The 12,663-nt window shown below is 58.7% G+C and overlaps 2 protein-coding genes across 2 annotated transcripts; both read left to right on the top strand.

Moving 5' to 3' along the window:
- Positions 1–2,348: 2,348 nt before the first annotated feature.
- BESB_059910 (uncharacterized protein) lies at positions 2,349–7,787 on the top strand (the record flags this gene model as incomplete). Its single annotated transcript, XM_029364405.1, has 2 exons — positions 2,349–6,011; positions 6,474–7,787. 2 exons carry the CDS (start codon positions 2,349–2,351, stop codon positions 7,785–7,787), a joined length of 4,977 nt encoding a protein of 1,658 aa, XP_029219113.1.
- Positions 7,788–8,566: 779 nt separating this feature from the next.
- Positions 8,567–12,333, top strand: BESB_059900 (uncharacterized protein; the record flags this gene model as incomplete). The annotated part of the gene is made up of 5 exons (XM_029364404.1): positions 8,567–8,612; positions 8,806–8,948; positions 9,389–9,486; positions 9,897–11,494; positions 12,290–12,333. The coding sequence occupies 5 exons, from the start codon at positions 8,567–8,569 to the stop codon at positions 12,331–12,333; spliced, it is 1,929 nt and encodes a 642-aa protein (XP_029219112.1).
- Between the last annotated feature and the right edge of the window lie 330 nt (positions 12,334–12,663).

The following is a 12,663-nucleotide window of genomic DNA, read 5'->3' as shown; positions in this document are numbered from 1 at the left end:
GGCTAATTTAACGTATGGAATAGAACACACCGCCTCTCCCCGTGCCCTGTCGGCAACCAAGCTGAAAACATACCGGAAAAAGGAAATCCACTTTGACGTCCGATGTAGCAGCTTTTATAGTTGCGAAAACTGGTACGCAAACGGGTATGAATGCTAGTAGTGTTTGTACCGCAGATTCAGCCGTCATAGTCTGCAACTTTTTATCCGCTATTGACCTGGTGGACATGCACCCCTTTGCTACGGACACTAGTGCCGCGCTTTTCGCAACCTTCGAAGGACTGCCCCGATTATCGGAGCGACTGGTTGCTTCGTTTCTCGCCAGACACCTGAGACCGTCGAACAAGCTAGGCTGACCAAAATGCATAGGGGTAAAAGCGAAGTGGTCCATTCCATTTCGTCACTGGGATGGTGCAGAACAGACACGGCATATTATTGAGTCATTGCACGCCAAACGGTGAATCTGGCGCGTTGCCTGCTTCTATTTCTTGGTAGCAACATGTATGAAGCCAGACCGAGACATTAGCTCAGCATAGAGTATCGACTGCGTGCTTCCAGATAAGCACGTTTTCGTCGTAGTACGGCAGACACATTCGTAGAACAGAAGAACGGACGCACAAACAGTCTCACAGACGCTTGCTTGAATCTGGTTGCCTGTCGCGCTCCATCTCGATCTCGCAAATTACAGATGGGCGAAGACAACCGAAACCAGATTCGTGTCGACGCTGTCTTTGGAGGGTCAGCGGTTCATCTCCGTTCACAGGATGGCTTACAACCCGCCCCCCTCACGGACTCATGCTGTGACTGGGCGTGCGTGGGTGACTGCGTCGCATGCAACAAGACAAGAAATACGCGTGCGTCTTGACCTCCCTCCCACCGTTTTCTGTTTTCCCGTCTGCCTTCCGCTTGCTCGTTCGTATGTGATACAGGTGTTTTGTTTCGCTCTTTCTGTTGTAAGCTTCGCTGTTGGAGGTAGACAGGGAGCTCCACGCAGAAACTCCGGTCTCCCTTTCTGTGTCGTGGCTTCCTCTTTCCGTCTCCTCGCTGCCGCGCTGCCTGTGTGCTTGGTATAAATCTGTCCTGTCGCGTCTCGCGGCAGATGTTAGAGTAGGCCGCTTTTCACGCTTGTGTAGGCTGTTGCATTCTTTCCTTATTCTCCGGATTCGCGAGGCGCGCAGTGATCAAGGCAGGATGATAGCTTTATCGCCAACGTTTTACTAGCTCTTTTTTGCCCCCACGTACGATGCTACCTATTATGCTCAGCCAGCGAATCTACACTTTAGGAGTTTGTGAGACGGGACTCCGGTGTACATACACTTGATGCGCTCCATGGTCACGTAGACTAGCGGTCGTGAGAGAGGGACTCCCTCGTACCCGGCTCTCTTTGCGGAAATAGTAGTACAGGAGAACAAACTCGTCCACACCGGCGGTTCAGAGTCCGTGTATACAAGCTAGGTCAGAATCACGAAGCACGACGATCAGCGGATGGCAGGCTGTGACAAGCCATTCAGGTGTTTTCACTACTATCGACGGATCTTCTTGTTGTAGGCACAACGTCGGGCATGCAACGCCGCTACGGGCTGCCATGCCTCTGTCTGACGCGTAGCCCCCGCTTTTGACGTGAACGCCAGCACCGCAGTGTACGTACGCTCGGCAACAATTGGCGAATCCGAACCCTGAAAGACCCTGCCTCCGTATATCTTGAATATACATGCGTGCTGATTCTGTACGCATGACCGTTTAAAACGTCTGGTCACCTTTATATATTTTTCGCTTTTGCAGCTTGTGTCGCAAGGATGGAACCCGAATGCAACGCATACAGGGGAGGGACACCCCCAACCGCCTCTCCGTCATCGTCGTCGGGCTCTTCGACGAACCATGACGGGGCTCTACCTTTAACTTGCGCGTTCCCTTCGGCAGTATCCGTCGACTGTGAACTTCCGGTGACGAATGCGCCTGACAATGCAGAGCCCGCTGAACGCGGACGTTCGCCGTCTATCCTCTGTTCTGCGTATCCTTTGGCTGCGCCTGTGGGACCGCATTTCCTAAAGCGTAAAGCAGGAGTTTCCTCCGCCCAACGACGTTACGAGAAAGCTACAGACACGGCTTTCTCAGGCGTTTCCAGAGATGCAGAACACACCGCGCACATCTCACCGACTCACGTTCTACAGCCGCCGCCGAGTCCGTCCCTAAGGCCTCCGTCAGAGGCGCCTCTTCATGCTCCACCGTGCTGCCCGTCTGAGCTCCCTGCACCCGCTGAAAGGCCCAGCAAAGCGGCCTTTCTCACTCCGCGACTCTCGTTATCCAGTCTCTGTAGTCCACCGTCTTCGCTTGCCTCCTCCATCCTACCGATGCGCGCTGATCAGTCTCTGACGGTTTGTTCAGACCCCCGGAAGGAACCCTGTCTGGAGGTGGCTCGTCCGACGTCCCTGCAAGGCCCCGAAGCTGAAATGCAGATCCTGCTTCACAGTCCGATACAGGCTTGCGAGGCGGCAGCTGAGGAGAAGTGGGTTCCTCTGTCAGATAGAGATCCGTCTGCAGCCCTCGCCGCCGCGCTTGAGTCTTCTAGCGCTGCTGGATTTGTTGGGCCGTTTACGGCCTCGTCTGATGCTTCTGCGTCCTCGACGGTTTCCACGCTTCACGCTTGCTCTGCGTGTCGGGACGCCGCGGAGAGTGACGCGTTTTTGGCTTCCCCTCGCAGTCGTGCGGCTACTTGTTCAGTTGGGTCCGAGGTCGCCGGCCCGCGGCCGTCTGCTGTGTTCCCGTGGAGTACATTCGCGTGCCCTTGCGAGCACCTGTGGCACGGGGACTCTCTGAAGACAGTCGACGAGACGCAGCGAGCGAGCTTTACGAGTGCAAGGCGTCTAAGCACCCGCCTCGGTTTCTCCGACGCCTTTGAAAGCGGTTGGTGGGGTAGGAAATCCAGGGAGCGAGACCCTTTTATGGCAACGACGACAACCACGGCAAGCTCCACAAGCGCCGGGCAAGAGTTATCCTCGCCTTGCCCTCTCGGGGAGAGTGAGTCTTCTAGCTGTAGGGGCCACCCTGAGTCCCCGTTGCCGGCCCGCAAAGAGGGACACTCTCACCTTCGGCTCGCGCTTCCTGTCCCTGCGCCTCCAACGTCGCTCTCGGTCTCGTCCGGCTCCAGCGCGCCCACGCCGGCTGCGCCCGGAGCGAGGACGGACCTGCACAGGGCTTCCCTCCCTGCAGGGCAGTCTGAGGCGGTGCAAGCATTGCTTCCCGGCGCGAGACATCACTCGTCTCTTACTTCGTCCGCAGGGTCCTTCGTTTCCCCTCACCGGCGGGTGCTTTTGTCGTCTTCCCTTCGATCGTCCTTTGCTTCTCCTGTAGGCACCCCGGAAGCGGCTGAGCAGCCAGCCGGCGCGTCCGACAGCGCGCGGCTTCGCAGTGCAGAGCTTGCGCTCCCTGGTGTTCCTTCTACTTCTGCCTTGGCGTTCTTTTCCGTCCCCCGTGTGGCTCTTGGTCCTCTGGAATCCTTTTCATCCGGATCGGCCGCGTCCGCATGTGAGTCCTCTTGTCTCGCCCCCGACAATGCCCCACCTTCCGTCTCCTCTCTGCCCTCTTGCGCGATACCTTCGTCGTTTGCTTCGCCTCTGTGGCTTGCCGGCTTGTCTGCCTCTGCGCCTTCATTCGCCTCGTCCTCTGCGTGTTCGTCCTCCTCTTCTTTGTCCTCTTCGCCTGCCGCGCCCGTATCGCCTCCTCACGCGTCGGCGGCGGAAGACCCGCAGCGCTTGCACTCTCCCTTGCACCACCGTTTTGTTTCGTCTCCAAGCGGATCTCTAGAGCGCGCGAGGCCTCTCTCTCCGCTTGCATTTGCCAGGAAGTGTAAAGAAACACACACCGAAGGATCGGTCAGAGACACACGCCATCCGGGTTTTACATACACCAGAGAAGACAGCGAATCACGACGCATGTCAGTTGCTGCAGGCGGCGGGCCGGATGGAATCAGCCTCGCCACTGGCGCAAGGCCCCACAGCAACAACACACATCGAGAGTCTGTAACGTGTCGCCAAGCGCCCGCCTCAGAGCCTCCGTCTCTGCCTTGTGCTCATTCGTCTTCGTCATTTCCCCAGGCGCAGTCCACCTGGCGCTGGCATCGCGGGGAGGAGCGTGCAGAGGAAAGGACTAAAGCATCTGAAGACAAAACCAACGCGCATGCCAGACACGCCTCGACAGGTCTGGCGGGGCGAGGCGCACTCGAAAGGGGAGGCGTCATAGGAAACAAAATCTCTGCAAGCAAAACCGAAGGCGGATCAAACCCGACTGCAGGATGCTCGTCAGCAGACGACGAAGCGCTGGCCCAGGAGGAGGCCTTCTTACTCTCGCGCGTGGCTGATGCGATCGGCTTGAGAAGCGACCGGGCGTTCGTGGAGGCCCTGGACGGCGACCGACCTCACACGCTCTGGGGGCACCCGCAAGAGGCAGGGAGCTGCCGGCGCGGCCGGGTCGCACGCTGGAGTCCGTTCCTGGTCTCGCAGCCGAGCGCACAAGACTCCGACGCAGAGCGGAGCCGCCGCCAGCTGTACGACGCTGCAGCGGCCGCCCTCCTCCTTGCCCCTGCCCTGTTGGCTGAGCTCGAGCAGGACTTCTTCACCTCTTTCAAGCAGGCTGGCGAGCGGAGGGAGAGTCGTATGTGGAGCGTCTGGAGCTCTTCTCAACACAGGGCGAGGGGGGGGCTCCCGCCGGCCGCGTGCGCATCTAACGCTTGTGGTCCCGCGTTGCTGTGCGAGCTTCCTGGATGCGGCGCCCAGGTCGTTCTGCATCGGCTGTTGGCGCTCGAGGTGTGCAAACAGATTCGTGCAGCCACACAAAGTGGCGTGCTCCCTCGTGCGGAGAACTCGCAGCCCCGCCTCTGCCGCCGCGCACCCGTTGGCTGCCCTCTCGGCCTTCCACACTCTGCGCGTCTTCGCGAGGTTCTCAGCCGGCGTGACATTGTGATGCTCATTCGCGAATCCTCTGCTCAAGCGCCGACAGAGGCCCCGGCGTCTGCAACCGCCCGCCGTCAAGGGATCCACGCAAAAATACGAACTGTGCGCCCAGAGGAAGGAGAGCGGGGACACAGCGTGCAGGGCTGTGTCGCTGGCGCGCCTCCGCCGCCAGACGCCCCCCTCTTCGGCGTCTACACCTACGCGAACGACTCCCACCGAGACCGCTGCCAAGAGACTGCAGGCGAGCACAGAGAAAGTCCAACCTCCCTTGTACGGTTCTGCCGCCCCTTCCGCCTTGCCGACTTGCTCCCGCGCCGGATCGGAAGCCGCAGACACGAACTCAGAGAAACACGAGCGAGCGACAGACGCAGACTCGCGGGCAACGAAGAGCGAGGGGGAGACAGCGAAAGCGAGGCTTTAGGCGGGTGTGTGGGCTTGGGGCCCGGGACCTGTGTGGCGCTTCAGGGCGAGGGAGCCGCGTGGGAGTCGTCTTCAGTTCTTTCACTTTTTCCGCGTTTGCTTTGGGTGGAGCAGGTTTTGTCGCCTTTCGCCAAGGCTTACAAGCGCTCATCGTCCTCATACTCGTGCCTCTCCTCTTCTGCTGGCGCTGCATCCCGTGCGTCTCACTTGACGCCCGCGGCCCGTCGGGCGGCGGAGAAAGTCGCAGATGCCGCATTGTCGCCTTCTTCAAGGGGCCGCGCGAACGTGTCGCAGAGAGGCGAATACGCAGAGGCAGTTGCGGAAGAGAAAAATCGAAACATGCAACCGGGACGCCGTTTGCGAAGAGGCGCACACGAGACACTGTACGACCAAAACGAGGGGCGCGACTTCGGTACAAAGGCGACTCGCAGGCGCGGGAATCGGCGAGGCCTCGCGAGCGACGTAGAGGAAACTGCCGCCGCAAAGGGACATCTTGAGGGACCACACGACGGCGAAGAAGGTGACAGCGACTCTGAGGAACAAGGGCATCGGTGTTTGCTGGCATGCCGTCTCAAACAACCCGGCTGTCGCTTCTTCATCGGGGAGGCAGGCGGCGTGGGACAACTCGTCGCTGCGGAGATTCTAGTGAGCACAGTCGCTTCACGTCGCTGCCACAAAGCGTCTCGCAGCGTCGAAATACCAGACTCTCTGGAGGCGCATGCAAATATACATGCTGGCAGATATGCCACATCTCTGGCGAATGTTCCACTAGTCAGGTATATGCGAGTCCGCTACAGGTGTCAAATCTCGGAGTGAACCAACGATAGTTTCATCCACACATGCAGGTCACGTCACTTTTACTGTTTATATTTATATCTATATTTATTTCTATATTTATCTATTGATCTAACTATCCACATGTCTATCTACATATCTAGATCTATATCAATATATATATCTTTATTTGTGGCAACACGAGCGGACTCGTCTCGGCCTCGTCAGGCTACCATGCATGCGTGGGTTCACATGTTTTTCGTGCCGACGACTGATCATGGCCTGCTTTGCCCCTGGGCGCGGCACACGCTTTCCGCCTCCTTGTACTTCTAGGTCGGATGCCCGTACCGTGCGATTCGTCACCTGCTCGCCTCGCGGACGTTTCTTCTGCGAAGGCAGGCCTCTCGGGTCTTGCGTGACCACGGGTCAGCCATCGCCTCTCGGCTGCGACTTGCGCCGTTTTGGCGTCCTCGCGTGCCGCCGTCGTGCGCTTCGTCTACATCTCGTTCAGGCTCGGGCGCTTCTTGCCTCCCTCCGCCGCTGAGCGCAGGCGCTCCCTCCACTCCCGCACCTCCCCAGGCCACGTCCGGCGCCGCCGCTGCCTCCAGGCCATCCTCTGCGGCGTGGATGTGCGGCGCAGGCACACACGCAGCAGCCGGAATCGGACGGAACGGAGAGAGTGATCCAGACAAGGGGGGTGCAGCAAAGAGAGGAGACGAAGAATCAGGCGACTCCACGCAGGCGCGAGAGAGCCACGGCACGCCTACGTGCTTTCCGCCGCTTGTCGCGGAATTGAGCCGTAACATTCTCGCGAGACGCCAGAGAGAAAACAAGATGTACGCCGCTCTGCGCATGCAGGCCGTCTCTCTTCCTGATGAGGCGCGGTGCGTGCCGAAGAGACCTGACCGCATCCCACTCAGCGAGGCTCAAGAGGCGGCGACGCGCGGCGCCCGCGGAGGAGGAGGCTATCTCTGGCCCTGGCAGGACAGACGACGGCAAGGCGCTGCGTGTGTCTGGAAGTCCCTTCCGCGTTTGCTGGGAGTGGCCTCACAAGCGTGCGCCTCGTCACCGTGTCCTCGCGCTCCGGCGAGCTCGCCTTTTGCGTCCTTCCCTTCTGCCTCATCATTTCTGTCTTTCTCGGCAGTCGCGCTCTCCTCGGCCTCTTCTCGTAACTCGTCTGCTCTGCCGCTGTCCCTCTCGTCGTTTGGCGCTCGCCCGGCGTCCTCTGCGTCGCGCGCTTTTTTTGCCCAAGGGGAGTGGCCTTTGCGTCCGCAGGCGCAGGCGCCAGGCTCAGCCTCGCAAACTGAGGAAGCGCACGAAGGGGAGGTCTGCGTCGCAGCACTCCGCTCGAAAGCATGCTCGGACGCGGCGCGGATCAGGGCCGCTCGATGCAGTTCCGCGCACCACTCCCCCGTGTGTTTTGGAGATGATATGAAAACCGTAAGCCCGCCCTCGAAAAAGGCTACAGCCGCTCCCCTCGCCACCACCACTGCAGCAGCGGCGGGGCTGCCCATTTGGGCGCCTCCTCAGGCAAAAGAGAAGCAGGGAGAGGGAACGAGCTTACGCGGGCTCGGTGTAGCAGCCGAAGGGAGAGGAGGTGAACGTGGAGAGCGTGGGCGAGCGGCGAGCGTCGCGGGGGACGGATAGCGTCAGAGAATGGAGCGCCAAACGGCGCAGAAGACTTGAAAGAACGCGATGAAGACAGCCGCGAAGGGAGCCAGCAGAAATGGCTGGGAATCAGCGACGACCAAGAGGCCAGCGGCGTATGGCTGCTCCCGTACGAGTTGCACTTCTGCAGCACGACAGGACTCAGCCCCGTTGACTTGAGCCTCGCTGAGGCCTTCCCGGAGAGCTTGCTGCGCAGTGCGCGGCCCGCGGGAGACCCAAAGAGGCTGGAAAAGCAGCAGACGCAAGCGCGAGAGACAGCGAGCCCCTGCGGCACCCGAGAGGAGAGCCAGACGCGGCGCCGAGACAGGCAACGTGAGACACGTAGAGAACGGGAAAGAACGACAGTCTGCCTTCTTCTGCACTCTCTCGCGCCGCACGCTGAAACGCTCAGGGACACCTTGCAAGAGGTCTACTGGCAACGGTGAGGGAACAAAAACTAGTCTGTTTTTTGAATTTGGCGCAAAGCATGAGGAAGAAAAAAGGCACAGCCTCCACAACGTTGGCGACGAGGACCTGCCTCCTCTGATCGCTGCTGCTCTCTCATTCGCTCATCACGCGTCTGCTGGCAGGCTGCGAGGACAGGACGTGCATCCTTTGGGCCCTCGCGCATGCGTGGAATGAACTTTGCTGATTCCACGTGACGGCGAGCACCCCGGTGTTTCTTCTTGTTCTGTCCCACGCTGAAGGCGTCAAGGCCTCATCGACTTGCCGTCGCCGCTGCTGTCCTTGCTTATGTCCTGCCGCTTTTGACCGATCCCATGTTCCCTCGTAGTGTCTATTCCCATTGTGTGAAGCGCACAGTAGGTACGACATTCAGCTCGCAACACATACAACGCTTGCTTGGCTCACCTGACAGCTTTTCTGAGTATCCCACTTATAACCGTTTCGTTTGCAGCTTCTGATGCCTCGCTCTATGTGCATTCTGTTTGGTGTGTGCGGAGATTTCTGCGTAATGCACACGCCAGGAGTGGTTCAGCTGTTGCGTCACTCTCTCTAGCTCTCTTTCTCTTTGATGTGGCGCTTCCCCGTCTTCTCGCTGCTCTGCCTCGCCTGCGCGCCTGCAGAGGCTCCGCGCCTCCCGAGGAACTGATTTTCTTTCTCGCCTTCGAGATCTGCGGCCTCCTCCGCCAGGTTCACCAGGTACGTGCGGCTCGCGACTCGCCGCCGCGGCCCCCGGGACGGCCCCAGGCTGGCGCGCCTCACACTGAAACTGGGGCGTGCATCTCTTTGCAAAAGCCAGCGCCTCTCTCCTCCATTGCCACGTGGCTCCTGAGGCGCGCCGCCGCGGGATGGTCCTTCCCTTGAGTCTCCGAGGGCCCTCCGCGCCCGCCGAGCGAACGGGTCGGCGATCTGTGTGACCAACTAGCTGTCCATGGTCTGTCTGAATGAGTAGAGGCTCGGATGTGCGCTCAGGGGCGCCGACGGTCACGCTGTTTCTCGCCTGTTGCCGAGAGATAGGCGGCGATCTGCGGGGATTCACCGGGTCGCGCTCAGGTGCCTGAGAGAGCCCCGGCTTGCCGAAAGGGGAATGTGTCGAATGTGATTCGGATTTTGTTGCGGTGCGCGCGTGGCGTTTGCAGGCCGGCCTTCTCCACTGCGGCATCAGCGCGAGGACGTTTCTGCTGCACCCGGCTCGCGACTTTTTTTTGCTCTGTCGAGGCGACGCTGCAGCGCTGCTGTGAGTCTCCACGATACATTTATTTTATGTACCTAGCGTTTCTGCGCACGAATCGGAGTGCATGCACGCATTGAGTGATGCTCTTGTTTATTGTGTCGGCACCTACCGGTATGCACATGCATATATACAGATATCTATGTATATATACAGGTATACAGATGTAGATGATGTGTCTGTTTTAGCAGGTGGATCTGTAAAGAGAACGCAGCACGGATTCGTTTCGTGTCTTGTTGTAGTGCTTTGCTTGTTTGGCTTCCTCTCATCGAGGCTCTCTTCGCTAGCGCCCATGGCTGTTTCATTCTTTTCAACAACCCGACGTCCATATGTCTCCTGCTCCATTCCTGTTGCGCGCACGGCTTCCCATTGCACTGTTCTTCGCCGTTCCCCTGCTTGTCTCTGTGCGGCCGAAGGGGCTCTCCGCGGCGCGGGCGGCAGCTCGAAGGGAGCGCCGAAGGTGCCCGGGGGTCGGCGCCGATTTTGCGGGTGTTTCAAGGTTTCTTTCCCCTCACGGCAACTCTTGCTTTCTCCAAGCAAAGCGCCTTCTACGTCGACCTGGAGGAGGCTCGGCCCTCGACTGAACCAGCCCCCCGTTTGTCTTCTGCGGACCCTGCGCGGCGACCGCCCAACCACCGCCTTCACGCGTCTCGCTCTCGCTCCGTGGGTCACTCCTTCCACAGCTATCGAAACCAAAGGACGTATGCTTGCCCTTCGTCTGAGGGCGTTTCTGCATCATCAGCTTCGTCTGCAGATGTGCGGCTGTTCTGTCTGCCGGCCTTCCCGCATGGCCACCTCCGACAGACTAAGAAAAGGCATCCTCTTCTCCCCCTGGGCACGCACCCGCCGCCTTGTTTAGTCAGCGGCAGGGACTTCTCTCGCTGCTGCGATCTTCAGGCGCTCCACGCCGGGGTTGTGCCGCTGCGTCGCTCTTTTCCGCAAAGGCTGAAGCCGCGGAAAAAGCGGCTTTCGGCCGCGGATGCGAGGCCGCAGGGAGCGAAGCGTGGCGCGCCAAGCGAACTCCTGGAGACGGCGATAGACGCCGCGCACGACTGCAGCCTCCATGGCATCCCCCCTGTCTCCCTGCTCCACGGCGGCGATCTGAGAGGCGTTGCGAGGTGTATGTACACGGCGCTCTTCGGGGTAGGCATGGTCGAGAGCGCAGAAGAAGAATCTGAGAACGCGTTGCAGCCTGGCTTAGATACACACGCACGCTGTAGCGCAGCATTCAAGTTCGAACCTGAACAAGGAGACGAAACCGAATGCTTACAGAGGAAAGAAAAGGCTGGTCATGAATCGCAGGGAGAGCGCCTAGGGTTCGGCGTTCGCGCAGGCCAGTTGGCGGGGGCTGGCGAGGAGTTCGACGCGCGCCGTGCCCTTCAGATTACTTTACCGTTTCGCGAGAAACGGGCATCGGCGCATGAAGCGTTCTGGACATCCTTCTTTGCTTCTCTGCTCGGATTTGAAACTCAACTTGAGAAGAACCCCCGGGCGAGACGGGTTCTTCGCTTCGTGCTGCGGCAGCACCGGCAAACCATTCGCAAGGGGGACAAAAATATCGGTGAGAACGTAGAAAAGCGCCCACAAAGCGAAGCATGCGAAGGACGCGAACCTCACACGCAACTCAAGCAAGACGGCGAAAGGGCGTGTGACAGCGAACAAGACGGTGAGCGCAGCGTGGAGGGGCGCTGGGAAGTAGACCCGCGAGCGCAACGGAGAGGGCCGGGCATGGTGGCGGAGCCAATCGAAGTGTCAGAAGACCGTGAAGGTTCTAAAGATTCTCACGAGCGCGGTCACCAGCGAACAGAAGGGCGCGGGCCTGTAGATGGAGCTGCCTTGTACCCTCAGCCGCTGCGCAGAGGCGGAGGCTTGAGAAGCGATGCAGGGCTGAGCGTCGAGGATCAAGAAGCCGAGGACTCTGTGCGCGTCCTGCATGAGGAAAGCAGACACTTGTCTCTCGCCCTTCTCACGCTTCAGAGGCGAAGGATCGCTGAAGTCTTTGCGCGAGCACCCGGTATGAAGACAGTCCTCTTTGGGCATCTGTCACGCCTGGAGAAACACCTCAGAAGTGAATCGGATGTCGAGAAAACCGGAAACAAAACAGAGAAGGGGCCTTTGCGAAGTGGCAAAGAACGCACTGGGAGCCAGGTTGAGGGTACCTCCGAGTCGCTAACAGATAGATACGTACATAGATTCAGATAGATAGATAGATGAATATATAGGTATATCGATATATAGATACACAGATAGATAAACAAATGGATAGATAGATAGATATAGATAGACAGATGAACTGGAGCTAGCCGCTTTCGAAGAGGGAAAGCGGAGCCGGGACACTCGTCTCTAATGCCCCTCTGCGGCTTTGTTGGTTTTGGAATTAATCCCTGTAGAGATATAGGGATTAATATAATGGGGAGAGATACAGGGGCTCTACTGCCGAAGCGCACATGGCCCGGAGCTGGCGGTGGAGCTCTTCCTCATCGTCCATAGTCATCCGGCTCTACGTTAGATTATCGAACTTTACTACTTCATGTTCAGGCTCGTTTACCTCTCGCTACCTCTCAAAAGTTTTGTCACGCATTTGCCTTCAGTGTGGGTATGACGAGCCGCCTAAAAAGGTGCTTCTTTACCGCTGCCTTCTCGTGAAGGAGGGCCTTAGAGGGGCGTTGTTTGTTGTGTGCTTCCGTTTTTCTCTTGCGTGTGGAATAGTGCTCTCGCCTTCACACGATATCAGAATTTCTGTCTAGCAGACGCATATCCAGGAGAAGCATTTCTATCACCCCCACGGCTAGAGCACTGTGACTTCCAGGCGTCTCAGAGGCTCGGTGTCGCGAAGAATTCGCGTCAATTTGAGCGTGCCTGCTAGCACCGGCGTGCACGCCTCACAAAAAGTGCGTGCCACGTTCTGCAAATCCAACGCGCTTGATAGACTCAGCGTTCGAGTTTTCAGAGGCAGGGCGTGACAGGCAAGACTCGCGCTTCACAGTACACGAACAAGATGACACACGCAGACATTCGATCAAAAACTTAGCGCACGCGAGACGAGCAGCCGCCAGGCGAGTCTATACTAAGACACGTAAGGAGATGGAAGCAAGCCTCCCGAGCCTTGTCGGAAGTGTTTGAAAAGAGTGACACTGCGGCACAGTTGAAAAATACCTCCATCGAATCGCCGCTCCGCAATAC

Source organism: Besnoitia besnoiti, chromosome V (assembly GCF_002563875.1).
Source record: "Besnoitia besnoiti strain Bb-Ger1 chromosome V, whole genome shotgun sequence".
Classification (NCBI taxonomy): domain Eukaryota; phylum Apicomplexa; class Conoidasida; order Eucoccidiorida; family Sarcocystidae; genus Besnoitia; species Besnoitia besnoiti.
Note: the sequence above shows the minus strand (reverse complement) of the source record. Positions and strands in the feature narration are given on the sequence as shown.